This window comes from Lytechinus variegatus, chromosome 14, assembly GCF_018143015.1.
Source record: "Lytechinus variegatus isolate NC3 chromosome 14, Lvar_3.0, whole genome shotgun sequence".
Taxonomy (NCBI): Eukaryota; Metazoa; Echinodermata; class Echinoidea; order Temnopleuroida; family Toxopneustidae; genus Lytechinus; species Lytechinus variegatus.
In genome coordinates this window covers 31,583,379-31,599,073 of record NC_054753.1, presented here as the reverse complement: position 1 = coordinate 31,599,073, position 15,695 = coordinate 31,583,379, and the positions used below count along the sequence as shown (strand labels likewise).

Sequence of the window (15,695 nt, the reverse complement as noted above, 5' to 3'; positions counted from 1 at the left end):
TAATTCATTATTCATTAAATAGATTCATAAGTGGTGCTTTGAATAGCTAAGATCACACATAATTGGCCTTAGATAAAGTTAACTGATTTCAACAGGATTAACCAGTGTTCTTTCTTTTTATTTTTCTGTTTTCTAAATTCATATAAGTTTTAATTATGGAAGGCATGCTGTTTGCTGCACAGTATAATAATACATCTATAACCGTGAAACAGAACCATTCGCACTAAAAATAAACAAGATTGGATACAGATCATTATTCCTGATTTCCATTTGATTCAAGTTCATGACTGCATTCCAATATTGCGAGAAAGCTGAAATAAGACGGAAAGCTATAGTTTCAGATAGTATCAATTTTTCTACAGAGATCAGAACAGGATAAAATGATACCTGGAGGGTGAGTTAGAATCATGCTTAAATGCCAATGCGTACAATGCACAATCTTACTAATAAGCAATAGCGTGCGTCCTCTTCAATAGCTTTAATTGGCCAATGCAGTGATACCTTACATACCGCATAAAACATTTAAGAGTGATTCCAATCACACTGTGAATCACCATAAAAATGAGACCAACTGGACTCAGCATCCGTCTCATGCTTTAATTGATACAAAAAACAAATCTGTAAATCTTTGGAAAAGATAAAAACATATACATGTATCTATGTGCTGCACAACCCCAACTAAAGATAGAAACAACTTGAACAGGTTTTAGGACAACTCCAAAATGACAATTTCCATTGTAATTTACAACTGATCTTGAAAGAAATTGCCGTATGAGTAAGATAATGTCTACTGAGACAAACACTCAAGGCAGATATCAAGCAGACATACAATGGGTGATTTGGGGACCTGTAACAACCTCAAGAAGATCTATGTTGGTTTATCTGTGTCCTGATTGGTTGCGCTGCTAGGGGCATTATGTCATTGTGAGCCAATCACATCGCCTGTATCTTCCTTTCCCTTGTACTTTGTCTTACCACGTGTCCAAGGTAGATACCTGTACTTGATCATATGCTGTCAAATGAAATTAACAAAGCAGTTATAGTTCAAGCATAATTAGCATACAAGTGGTCTCATATTATCTAAATTTTATGAAAAGACATTTGACATTTTCATTGTTTTTTTTATCAAAATAATTCATAATGATTATATATCAATCATCACAGTCCATGCAATTATCTGATTATTTCTGTGGGTGTGGTCAAATAAATCATATTTATATTCACATGAAAATCTCATAGAATGAAAATTCATGAATAATTCTCAATGTTTTATATCTTAGCCATTCCAGAACCAACTTTGCTCCCCCCAAAAAAAAAAATCACGTGTTTCAAATCACACGAGTCACTTTTATTCTAGAAGACGGTGCCAATTCTTTCACTTCTGAATTTTCTGAACATAATTTTAAAAATGCTCAAGAAATGATTCAACTGAAAAAAAATAAACCCATCTCCCTCTCAGAAATTTACTATTTGAATATCACCTAATTCTAACGTGTCCATTTATGGTACAAACCTGTCTATGGATGATTGTGTAAACTAACCGAGTAAGAATAAAGGGTTATTCTGTCCTATTTTGACAAAGTAAAGTAAGTCATTTCTATGGTTGATTGTGTAAACTGACTAAGTAAGAATAAAGGGTTATTCTTCAAACGTTTGAAGATTATGTTCACTCAAGCATGAGATGTGCACACCATACAATTTGAATTAAACTTCCAAGCAGTCCACAAAACTTGTGTCAAACAAACTTGTATTTTCTTGTCTTTTAATTAACTTTACAATTAGGAAGTCTTACAGCATAAAGAAGAAGAAATAAAAGGAGTCTTCCGATAAGCTCATTTTCAAATTTTTGCTTTTTGAAGACCAATAAACTATTTTGGCAATTACAGAGAACCTTCCCTGGCAACTTATTGGTGGTTGGGGATGGCTGGCACGTATCAGCATCAATTGCTTGGGAGAAGAAATCAATGTATGTCTTTAAAAGCAAATACATGTATTTATTTTGTCACAGTACTACAGTATGCTTACCTCAATTTGTCTCCTCATTGTTAAGAAGAAAAGCAGGAAGAAATACATAACTAAGATAGGCCAGAAAACAGGAACATTGAAGAGTTCAAAGAATGTTAAAGTCATAGCTATCAATATAGCTTTCGTTGCAGAATGCCTGAAATCAAAGATGAACAGAGTCATAATTTTGTTTTTGTTTATTTTCTTATATATGAGATAAATATTGAATATAATATGGCATTCAAAATGTTACAAAAGGCAAGAGGAAAAAAATACATAATACAACTTTTATGATGCCTGAGAGTACATCAAATGTATCTAAATTGTGCTTCAATACAGATTTATTATTCCCTGGCCATCGGATTCAATCATTCTAGAAAACAATGGATGCAATATAAAATTATATATAGACAGAAGGAACTTATTTATTTCTCAACTGCCCCAAAATATTCCAAACAATCCACCAACATAACTCCTAAACTTGAATAATAAATGAAACAAAAATTAGTTGCAGTAGACACTGATTATAATGAAAAAATCTGGAAACCATGGTTGTCATATCATCACAGATCTCAATCTGGTAGTTATATTAACTGAACTTTGTGAAATCATTAAATCTAAGCTTAACAAGCGATTCAATTAAGCAGCAGTGCTTACTTTGAAATCAACTATAAAATAATTATTCACAAAAAGCACCATTCATGTAATACATGTACGACGTTCATTGATCCTAAATGACATTTGACCTTGATCATGTGACCTAAGACTTGTCAGTGATGCTTGATTACCCCTATGTCCAAAATTCATAAACTATATCCACAAACTTTGAAAGTTATGATAGCAATTTAATAATTCCCTCCAACATGGCCAAAATCCATTGACCTTAACCTTTGACCTTGGTCGTGTGACCTGAAACTTGAATAGGATGTTTAGTGATACTTGATTACTCTTATGTCCAAGTTTTATTAATCAGATAAACAATCAAAATTATGATGGTAATTCAACAAATGGCCAAAGTTCATATGACATTTGACCTTGGTCATGTGACTTGAATCTCAGGCAGGATGTTCAGTAATATTTGATTACCCTTATGGCTAAGTTTCAACTTTCTAAGTTATGATGACATTTCAAAAACTTAACCTTAGTTTAAAGCTTGTGTATAGTTTTGGTAAATCCACCAAAATGCACCTATCACTATTCCAATTCATTGCTAGCTAATATGAATGGATATGCCCTATAACAGTTATGATGTGGAGGAAATGAAATGAAAATGTGTTTTACAGGATAAATTTTGCGATTTTACATGGAAATTTAACTTGATCGGGTCACCCGATCAAATTAAAATATCTGTGTGTTTTTGTCTTTCAATGAAATCCTATTCCAAATCATGGAATGGGCTGAAACTTTCAAGATATGTTCTTTGTCTGTAACTTTTGGATATCTAATCACTAAATTTATAAGATAAGTGCTTGAATGCCCATTTTTTAAATTTAAAACAAGCATCGCCGAGAGAGGGCGCTATATATCCAAGATTTGAATATTTGAAATTTTCTCAGAGAAGTGCAGTTGGAATTCTAATGGTCTCTACGCTTCAGTAAGACTGTCATATTAGATGATATTCGATTATCAATCACATTATTGACCCTTTACCAAAGCTATACACAGGCTTTAAGATTTCGATATTGACTTTCCCAACATTGTCTAAGTTCATTGACCCTAAATGACCTTTGACCTTGGTCATGTGACTTGAAACACAGGCAGGATGTTCAGTCAAACGTGATTAACCTATATGTGTAAGCTTCATGAACTAGGTCTTTTAACTTTCTAAGTTATACTGTCATTTCGGTTAAGATTTGATGTTGACACCGCCGCCGTCGGAAAAGCGGCGCCTATAGTCTCACTCTGCTATGCATGTGAGACAAAAACAATCACACTGATGATCACCAACACAAATAAGTAAATGTGGCACAGTGTAAATATTATTGTTGCTAGGAAAATGTCTCTACATCATGCTTCTTTTGTGCATTTCTTGTCAATTACAGTTTTATTCAGAAACATTTGGCATTTTCATTTATACCTACTTCAGCAGTCATTTCATTGGATTTCATACAAATTCTTGTGTTCTAATTATGAAATCGCTACCATAACTGACATTCATGTTTAATTATATGAGGTGCTGATTATCTACTAATCGCCCATTCGAAGCAGGACCATGTATTACCCTAGCTTTGGCTCCCAGCTTCTGGGAGCTTAATCCTGCTACATGTAGGTACCCATTTACCCCACCTGGGTTAAGTGCAGGACAATGTGGATCAATTTCTTGCTAAATGAAATTATGCCATGGCTAGAATTCAAACGCAATGCCCTTTGTAACAAAGGCAAGAGTCAGAACTAACAGACCACATCAGTCTACACTATTTAAAATTTATGACCCTTGTGATCCCTAAAATCTCAAACCATTGTCACTCTATACATGAGGCAAGTATATCCCTCAACTGTTATGTGGTTATATTTATGACAACAAATTTTCATGAATGTGAAGACCCGGACCATAGAGTATGTGATCCCTAAAATCTAATCAGATCATCCTTACATACGCATAAAATGCATGAGCCAATTTAAAAATTGGTCCTTTAAAATGGTTAAGTTGCCACGACAATGACCTCTGTCATCTTTGAACTCATGACACCCCCAAACTAATCAGATCATGAGTACTCCTACATACATGGACCGAGTTTAAAAATGATCTGTCAAACTTTACTATAGTATTGCAAGAATTAATACAGGATGGGTAGACAGACAAATCCATGGCTACTGGAAAACACCAGAGATACTTACCAAAATTTAAACTCTGGTAATCTTCTAATGAAAGGTCTGAATTCTTGTCCTGATTTGGTGGGTAATGCAGGCCCATCATCATCTGAAAAATAATAAGGAGTTTCTTTATTTCATTGCTAATTCATGCTTGAACATACATGTACCTGTCATAAAAAACAACATAATTTCTGTACCAAGCTTTCTGATTAAAAATTTTTGTAATTAATAGTTTATACAAAATTATAATTTGGAATGACAGCTGTTAATATTTCAATTTTATCTTTTTTTTGTATTCTATGAAGGGTGTGTATATAATTTTCTGATCATGTTTACTTGGAATAAGACAAACAATTAGATCAGGCTTGATGATCATTAGACACACATTTATTGAATCAAACTGAATTAATGGCGAAAAAATACTGAAAATCAGATAACATTTCACAATAAATATTTTGTGTGAGTAGAAATTTATTCATAAGTCTGAGAATCATGCACTTCTAAAATTATTGTTTAAATTGTTTTAAAGGAAACGGAAATATACAAAATTACAAGTTTGAACAATATCAGACAAATAAGAATGATATGAATCTAAGTTGTAAAAATTGGCAATTACTATTACATGTATTATAATGCAACTATTATCATACTGTAATCCATGTAATTATTATTATTATGATAATTACATGGACAATTCTGCCAATTTGAAGTATAATAATTATATGGACACTTCAAATTGGCCGAATTGGTGATGTCATAGGGATGTAAGGCAAGGACTTCTGTTCCATTTTAATGATTTCATTTAATAATACTAGTATATGAAAAGAGAAAGTGGGGACATGACATTACCAGCCACTCATCATACATGTAGATCTACGCATTCTTGCTTTACAGTTCATCTACGGAAAAGCATAATTTAAAGGCTAAATGGATAATGAAGACACCATGCTATATGAGTACAGATCAACCATCTGATCTATTGATTGTATTGCTCCAATAAGCATTGTAAACATACCTGGATCATCTGTAACTGCTGGATCTATCTTGGGTGATAGGAAGGCAATGAATAGATTCAGGTGGTATATCGCCAGAGCATATGTTATAATGTACCAGCCCTGAAAAATACAAGGAAAAATAAATATTTTTTTCAATTCTGCACACTCCATCCAATTTGCTGATTCCATTGTCTTTCTTTAACCCCATCCCCTTTGTATCTGTTAAAATAAAACTGAAATTCTCTTTAGCCAATGATGATAGCCTCTGCTAGGTATCATGGCTAATGACCTTTGACCTTGATCCTATAGACTGATTCAGATATCAAATTCAAAGCAACCCAAAGCCATGGTCTCTGATGCCCACATTATGGCCTTGATGCCATCTAGTTATATTAGTAGACTTGACACAGTCAGAAGAAGTTCCCTGTCTTTCGAGGCCTTGGGTTCTGTGGTAATCTAGTGCGTGTTTCCATTCAAAAGTAACTTTTTTGTATGATGAAACTTGATGCTATTTTCAATGGCCTTTGCCTTGCTGCTTGGTGACACTTGAAAATTATTATGTCAAATTTATAGGGAAAAGAAACTTATCATTTTCAAGTTATCAGCAACGTTACCTGTTATTATCATGAATTGTCTTCAGAATGGACCTCGTATAAGAAAATTACAAATACATTCCAAATTACTCAAAAAAATATTTAAAACAAAAATGGTAAAAATGTGCTTACCTGAATGAAGAATATCCTGACTAAATAAATGATATAAAAGCTGACAAATCCAATCCACCTAGGAATGGCATAGGGTACAGATCGATCCAAAAGACTTTGATACCTCTGTTAGGGAGAGATAGAGAGTGAGAAAAAGGGCAAATCAATGTAGAAATGAATGGATGCCACATTACATTACACCCTAAACAAGGTTCTTTATTATTTCAATCATTCACATTTTCAGTTTATTTTCTGATATTGTCAAGTAACATCAAAGCCCTAAAAATATGACAAATGTAATAAATAAGTCAAAGCAATATATAAATTAACAAAGAAATATGAAATACTCGCACAAACATTTACTAATGAATTCAAACATAACTTGTGGAAACACATATCCTAAAAGTTAGTCAACTTTGTTTGGTGTAAGCACAATTTTCCTTGCAAAAATTCACCCTTTGACTTGTGGACTTTTAATTAACTTGACCTGTATTTTGTTGTAGTGCATTAAAAAATACACAAATTCTTTTGCAGGTGAATAAAACCTTGCTTCAAATGGACAAGACAATTTAAAAACAATTGGCACAGTAGAGATTAAAAACAAAATTACCTGTGATATACCAGTCCCAATTCTGCTAAAAAAGCTTGGTTGAGAGATTGTATCACTTGCTTTACTGGTATCATTCATGGCTGCAATATTGCTAAAACATATGAGATAAAACAAATGATAAAAAAATCCTTAAAATGTTAGAGTTTGAGACTGAGTGTGATGGTCAAATAAAGGGAGGGGTTATTGAAGTATGGGAATAACAACATGCCAGGCCAGTCAACATTTGAAAATGAAAAAAAAATCCTAATCATGAGGAACAAATTTTTATTATCGCTGGCATGCTCAAATCCCACACTTTTTTAATTAACACAAGTTTAGCATTTTTCAAACATGAAGAAATTAAGGTACGATATTTCTAAAATTTATATATTTTCTTGTCAAGTTACATGTAATTCCTTTTTTATAATGTGACATTTTATGTATAAAAAAATCTGAAAATCGGGTTTCCGCCGAATATTAGATCTAACGTTACTGCTAATACGTTGTCTTTAGCTTACATAGAGGCCAACAACACTTCAGTCTGTGTATTAGCGAGTGGAGCCAAACTCCAGCATTTGTGCAGCTAAAATAAATCATTTTATCAACAATTAAGCAATAATTTGGGGGTCTAGTCTAGAGCGCAATTTAAATCGCCAAAACTGATTGCGGCACACAACTCTACACGTCCGATTTTTTGGCAAAAAACAAGCTTCTAGTAGTAAGTAAATAATTTCTGTTGACCATAATTTTTCGAATATTTTTTATGACATTAATATTCAACATTTGTACTATAGAAATAAACATGATTTTTATGATTCAATGATTGTATATTTGTTTTGGTCCAATTTAACCCAGGGAGCTCCAGGACTCATCCGTGTAATACTAGGCGGACATATGCTCTCCAAAATGGGGTAGAATGGGGTCGCAATAGGACTCCAAATAAAAGGGGGAAAAATAAATTATGCACTTACCTTGATTATAGGGATGAAAGTCTATCGTGAGGCACAAACTGGACCCTCAAAAAAGGAAAATTTAGACCTCTGTCGCGTTCATTCTCGGTATCGATCTGCCATTTTGTATTCAATTTTGACAGAAGGAGAACAAGCGAGACAAAACTTTTCCTTTTTTTGAGGGTCCAGTTTGTGCCTCAATAGCAGGATTCTGTGTCTCATCACTCTCATGATAGACCTTCATCCGAATATCGAGGTAAGTGCATAATTAATATTTTCTTCTTTTATTTTGAGAGCTATTGTGACTCCATTCTACCCCATTTTGGAGAGCATATGTCCGCCTAGACCAAAAAGCTTCGGTCTCTGTATATGTTGGTTGTTCCGCTGAAGACTGAAGTTCCAACTCGATCTGTACAGGGACTCAATGGCCATGTTTATGTATTAAGTTCGGATAAACCAGGAAGAGGGAGTTATGCGACAGCTGAAGAAAGTCACTGTTTTTATCCCCGTTTAATTTTTTCCCCGTTTTGGTGCGTTTCAGGCCAAAACACAATAATAATCTTTATTTTGGACAAGTTATCTTTATATATTTTAATGAAATAAAGACAAAAATTGATGAGCCCCGACGGGGGGGGGGGGGGGGGGGGGGGGGGTTTGCATGGTGTCTATCGTGACACAGCTATCCTAACATCGAGGCACAAACTGGACCCTCAAACTTGTCAAAAAAATGAAAAGTTTTCTCGTTTGTTTTCCTTCTGTCAAAATTAAAAACAAAATGGCCGATCAATACCAAAATGAACCCGACGACATAGACGTCTAGCCTTTCCTTTTTTTGAGGGTCCAGTTTGTGCCTCGATGTCCGGATAGCTGTGTCACGATAGACCTTCATCCATATAATCGAGGTTAGTGCATAATTTATATTTCCCCTTTTATACGAAGTGCTATTCCGATCCTATTCTACCCCATTTTGGCGAGTAACAGTAATAATATAAACGTTTCACGAGTATTACATGGACGACTCCGGTTTCACGGTAGCTATGTTGAAAAGCTCCAGCTGGAACATCACTCAACTTGGAGGAAATAGAGGTCGGCTAGAGAAGACCATCCCAGTCAAGCTGGAGACTTATCAATTTGTTATTAAATGTTTGTGAGCTGGTTATAGAAATTAAGTTATATGGGAGGGTATTCCAATCCCTTGCCATATTGGGGGAAGGATTTCTTATAGTAATTAGTTCTTGAGAATGGGGTTTCAAGAGTCAGGGGGTTGAAATTCCTCGTACATGCTGCATTCGGATCCCTTCTGTCGAAGCTCAGGTGCTCTTGAAGCAGTAGGCTGACATTATTATGTTATATGTTATTATATGTTATTATTACTCTTGGACGAGCTCCATGGGTCATACATGTAGTTCATGACAAGTTTCCAAGTAGAGGCGCACAGCCAATATGGTAGACAATCTCCCAAATTGGAGACTTGCTTTGCAAAAGAACAAAAGAAACACCAACAAAAGCATTTTATCCACACAAATTTTTGTTTGACTGAGGTCAGAAGCCCATTTGTTTTGTGTGTGGATGACAACAAAAATCCTTATCAAATCAAAAGTAGACGGTGAATTTTTGTAGATGGTGAAAAGGGGTAATTTTTCATGAGGAATCTGCTTATCACAATTTTATTTCCTGCCAAGGTAATCCTATGGCAACAAATGTAAACAAAGTAAATTGGTCTCCCAATCTGGAGACTGTCTCTGAATTTGATACCCAAATTTTATGTCTCTGATAATATTGGAGATAATCTCTCCACTCCAGTCATGGGAGACAGTCTCCCATATTGGCCGTGCGCCTCTGGATCTACTGGACTAGGGTCTACCAGTACTGTTTCCAGGCAATTGTGATGGTTAGGGGCCAAACTCCGACTCAGCTCTGAGTATGTATTGTAAAAAGGCCGCACCCAATTTAATGCCAATGCAATGGCAATCGCAATGCTACCTAGGTCGTAGACAGGAATAACCGTCGTTTCTGGGGATTTATTCAACAATTTCTGCCATTTTACTGTAATCCCCATTTACCGACGGTAAAGTGTCCGTGTGGGCTCCCATTCGTTATAACACCAGCACCTTTGTCCGACCAGAGTCCAAACTTTGGTGTAATATTTCACATCGAAGTTACAATCTAAGGATGTGAAAACTAAACTTGCAAAATATTTGATTCTTCAATTTTCAGATTATTTAAACGATATAGATGAAAATGCATGAAAATGATACTTTACCAATGTTTAGTTGAGTACGACCCAGGAAAACAGGTCGAAATGGCAGCCAAACTATGAAATATTTACAAACGAACGGAGAGGGCGTCAACAATGTACGAATGTGATATCGATATTGCATTCCACCAGCACACCTACAAGGCAATAATACGATACGATACACTCACGAAGACAAACGATAATAGTTATAATCGCGATATATCGAGACATTAGCGATAATGACGTCATTCAAGATGGCAACTTGCAAGATAAACCGTCAGGTCAGGAGAAAATGGCTTAGAAGTTAGATGACAGATTTCTCAATCATCCAGTGGATTTTTTTTATATCTCCGGTCCAAGGTATGCAATTACTTAAATTGTTTGTATTTCCCTGATAATGTATGTCATTATATTATAATTTTCACTCAAAAAACAGTTTTAAATCGCGATCTATAAAACGCTAGGCCTAGTTCACTATACGTTGTCTGTAGCCACGGACCATGCAGCTTTTCAGTCTATGTATGGTGAGTGGAGCCAACGCAGTTCAGCGGAACAACCAAAATACAGAGACTGAAGCTTTTGGTCTACCTAGGTCCTAGCCACTCCTAGTACCAATGAGGTCCAAACATTAACATGTATGGACCTCATAGGCGACATTACCCAAAAATATGGGTTAGACAATACTGTTCTGATTTCCAACCCAAGACTTTGGTAAATGTACGCCTTAATACAAATTGGAGTTACGTGATATGACTTTCATTTGTTGGGGAGACATTAAAAGTATTAATTAAGTAGTTCAAATTAAAATATATTATCATTAAACTTACATTTCAGGCCCTTTTTGTTGATTTTCGGTGAGCGTTCCACACAGCTGCGACGAGTGATCAACTCCGAAGTGATACGCGAACTGGTCAGCTGATCGGTCAGGTGATCGGTAGATTATCTTTTTGTCAGACGTTCATAATTTATGTAAAGCGTATCAATCTTCAGTATCTTGATTCCAAAGTATCAGTATTGCAGATAAATGTCATTATTGATTGGAATCAGTGGCGGATCGGGGGGGGGGGGGGGGATGGGGGTGAGCATTTCTGCCCGATCCCCCTATTGAGATTTGTAGTAAATATTTTGGAATTAAATACGTTGTTCATACTAGTTATGCGACCCCTCCCTTATGATGATCACAGCATTATTTGTAATGGGGATATTTCGTTCATAATTATTCTTGTCTCTTCTTTCTCCTTTTTAGCATTTTTTGCTTGTTAAAACCTTTTTTCCTTTTTTTTGGGGGGGGGGGGCTCGCCAAATTTTACGTGGGTCAAAATTACCTTCATTTTTTAGTGACAATCTTTTTTTCATTTGTCCAGTTCTACGCGAGACAAAATTACCTTCGATCATTATTATAGTTAAAAACTTTTTTTTATTTTTTATTTATTTATTTATTTTTTTTTGGGGGGGAGGTTGCCAAATATCACGCGAACGTTTGTCAGCTTTTACTGTTTTATTCGACTTATAATCAAATATTAAATGGGGCTTACCACAGTTTTTTTTAAAGTCAATTCATAAGAATATTCCTCCTCGGGATTTGAGCTTTCTTTCATGAAATATCAATTTTTTTCATGATTACCAAAAATACTTAAAATTTTTTATCGGTGTATGCCTATAAAGCTTTAGCTCATGCGTTGCGCCTGCCATATTTTAATGCTGATCAACTTTATGCTTTTAATGAATTCCTAAAAACAATAAATTCTCAGATCATCAATTTTGTCGCAATCGAATAATTCGATTGCGTCTCTCTATGCTGTGAAACAGGACTACATTATAATGTGTTTATTATATTATTATTATCAGTTTTGAATATTCATAAAAAATATCAGCTCGTGCTTTTTGCTCATAATATTTTGATTAGTAAATTCTTCTCTTATATAATCGAGTCGGATAGATAGATAGATAACTAGAGAGAGAGAGTGGTGGGGGGGGTCCCTCAGCTACTTGTCCTCGCTTATTTGTTATTATTTGTTATTATGCTCATGTTGTGAGAGCTTTGTGTTTTCACATTTTTTTCTTTTTCAACCTTTTTATTGTCTCGGAGCTTCCCTCTATTTCTTTACACTATATTATAATGTAGTCCTGTTTCAATCATTGGCGGCGGAAGCCCCAAATTTTAGGAGGGGACAACCTAAAAAATTTTGACAAGCAAAAAAAAAGGCTCTCAACCCAAACATTTTAGGGGGGACGTAGGAAAATAAATTGACAAGCAAAAAAAAAAAGGTCAACAACAAATTTAGGGGGGAACGTCCCCGCTTCCGCCGCCTACGGTTTCAATTCTTTTTTTGTTCTCATTTCAATGAAAACATCATTATTAAACTGACGTACATGTAGAAGACTTTATTACGAAATTTTGACATTGTTTTGTTTCATTTGTTTGGCTTTCTTTTTTTCTTCTCCTCATCTTCTTTTTCTTCTTACTTTTTCCCTTTCCTTATTTTCTCTTCAGTATTTCATTCAGGTATCCGCCAATTTATACAACACCAAGCATATAGAGGCGGATAATCAGTGAGGGAGCATGACGGTGTGCCGCTCTAAAAAAAAGGAGGAATATTGGAAGAAAAAAAAAAGAAGGGATGGGGAAAAAATAAAGAAAAAAAAAGATGATGATGGCAATGACGATGATGAAAATTATCTTGGTGATGATGATGGTTGTGGTGACGGTTGTGGTGATGATGATGGTGATGCTAATGATAGTGGTGATGATGATGACGAGATGTAATTTTGTTATTTTGTCTTTGAAAAAATTAAGTAGTGCAAAGTTGAATTCATTTAAAGTTTATTATGAAAATAGCAGAAAAAAAATTGGTATGCATTCGAGGAAAATCCATCCCCCACCAATCTTTTTCAAAGGTAAGATTTTTTTTTTTGCCCGGGGGGGGGCCACTTCCATTCACGAGTGGATACCATGCGCGACCATGGGGTCTCGAAAAGCACCCTAAACACGTAATTTCCATATTCTGAAAATGCACCCCTTAACAAGTATTGGCGTGTGAAACCCTACCCTTAACAAGTATTGGAAACAAAACGATACTCTTGGCAAATATTCCCTGAAATGAACCCCTAAACAAGTACAGGAATGTTTTATTGTTACGGGTCCTTCGGTCGTCGGCTTTACCTTATTTGGTTTAGTACGACCCCACCTTCTACACCTCGCGCAAATCGGACTCTAAACACGAAGTGTTGGAGCAAAAAGGACATCCTTTATAAAACATTTTGATTTTGTTTTATCATCCCCGCAAATTAGACCCTAAACACGACGGTTTTCCTAGCAAATTAATAGATACCCTTTTTTCGTTATTTTTGTGTTTTTGACACCCTTATCACGTTACGTAGGTAACGTGCCCTATCGTGAAAAGGACATCCTTTTTACGTTTTTTTTTTGGTCGCGCATGGTATCCACTCGTCAATGTAAGTGCCCCCCCCCGCCCCCCGGTTTTTTTTGTGACGGCGTAGGCCTTTGCAAGCAGCTATTATTATGGTAAAAAAGTAAATGAAATGTCAAGAAATACATGATAATGATTTTTATGGTACATTTTAGTAGGCCTATATCAATTCATACTTGTTATCAAAAAGAAAAAAGTGGGTCGTTACGGACCATTAAAAATGGGAAATTTGGGCATTTTATATTTAGGATAGAGCAACTGCTCGTTATAGACGTCACAATAAATCAAGCATTCTAAATTCTATCAACTCCATTTTTTGTCAAATAACACCTTCATCGATATTTTGAAATGATTTTTCTCATATTTTCATCATCTTTTTATCAGGGTGAAATTCCCCTTTAATTTACAAAACAGATTCGCAAACAATATCAAGAGTAGTGGGAGGCAAGGGTGGAAATCTAAGGTAGGGGACCAGGGGCTGGAAAACAGGCAAAAAAAACAAAAACAAACTAACAAAAAAAAACAAAAAGGAAGGTTTATCACCCCCAAAAGAAGGTCGTCTCGTCCAAAATACATGTTTTACTTCGATTTAAATGATGTAGGCCTATTTCTTTCCATCATATATAAAAGAACAAAAATAGTAGGGGGACATTTGATAATGTGCCCCTACTATTTTGGGTTAGGGGGAAGTGTCCCCCTGGGATTTGCGCCCATGTGGGTGGGGGGTGCTGCACCTCCTTTCGGAATCATTATGGAACAGTGTGAATAGTCGCTGTGATTTCGATCTCATACCTATAAAAAAAATAGAACAAAAGAACGCCTTGACCACAGGCCAAAATGCCTAACAATTTTTCCGCGGCATTAACAACTCTCGTAAGGGGCGCTACATTTATAAATAGAGTTGCATGTGTAGCTGTCTATGGCAACAGAATCCATCGCAGAATTGAAGCCAGAAGCGTGGGAATTTGGCAGAAAATTCAAGAAAAGAACCGGTGAGTACCGATTTAAGAGTAATTATATATTCATTAACATTTATTGAATCATAAGAATAAAGATTTTTTACGGAAAGAAAGCTTAGTTCTAAGCTAGGGCTGCCCAAATGCGCGTGAGTGGAGTCTCAGTTTCTTAACACGGGTAAGTATTGCGGTGTCGCCTAGAGTGGTCCTAGCAATGCCATGGTCATGTAATACACTGGGCCAAACCCCATAACATGCGGCTATACGGTAAGGGTTAGCTCGCCGAAGCTCCCCGGTCGCTGATGCAGCAGCTGCCGCAAAGGCAAGCTAAACAAATCTCGCAATTAAAATGAAGGATAGGACTCACAGGAATCAACAAATATGTCCAGTTTTAACGGTTTTATATTACTCTCATAATGAATATTATATTTATGACGTACCAGCAATACAACTTCGAGAATCAATTGATGAGGAAAACCAAATTCTCGGTCTTGAGTTTAAAAATTCAGATCAGGAGAAGTGGCGTCAAAGTACCAGTGTAGATCTATACAACTCGTCCACGAATTGTTTCTGCAGCTAGACTAGCCTGCTATTCGCCCGTCTTCTTCCTTTCGACCCGGGTCTCTCAAAGCCCGAAAACTGAGTCTATTTTAGGCTCCTATATATCTTCGGCGAGACACCTTTAAAAGACCAAAATTTGACAAGGTCTTACAGCAGTCTCCAAGATCACTGACATTTTTCATCTCTGTGGAATGGCTCCCCAAATATCTCTGCGGGAAAGAATGATTGATACTCAGAAATTAGACTTTATCTTTCAATGGTCTTCGGAGATCTTTTATGCAACAAGCGATCCGAATTCTTTCCATGGACTTTTCCTGTTCTTTCAATATCTTTTAATGATCTCTTATGAGTCTTTCTGTGAGCTCTAAAAAATCTTGAGAGACTGCAGTCAAAATACCCAGAACTTTGAAAGTTCATCGCTAAGACCACGAGAAGACCATTTTCCTGAAAGA

The 15,695-nt window shown here is 35.7% G+C and overlaps 1 protein-coding gene across 1 annotated transcript; it reads right to left on the bottom strand.

Annotated features, from left to right (window-relative positions):
• Positions 1–365: 365 nt before the first annotated feature.
• LOC121427380 (protein RER1-like) lies at positions 366–15,248 on the bottom strand. Its single transcript, XM_041623742.1, has 7 exons — positions 15,123–15,248; positions 7,128–7,218; positions 6,539–6,643; positions 5,834–5,933; positions 4,843–4,924; positions 2,026–2,161; positions 366–1,012 (listed from the first exon to the last, which is right to left on the bottom strand). The coding sequence occupies exons 2-7, from the start codon at positions 7,203–7,205 to the stop codon at positions 920–922; spliced, it is 594 nt and encodes a 197-aa protein (XP_041479676.1). The 5' UTR covers positions 7,206–7,218; positions 15,123–15,248; the 3' UTR covers positions 366–919.
• Between the last annotated feature and the right edge of the window lie 447 nt (positions 15,249–15,695).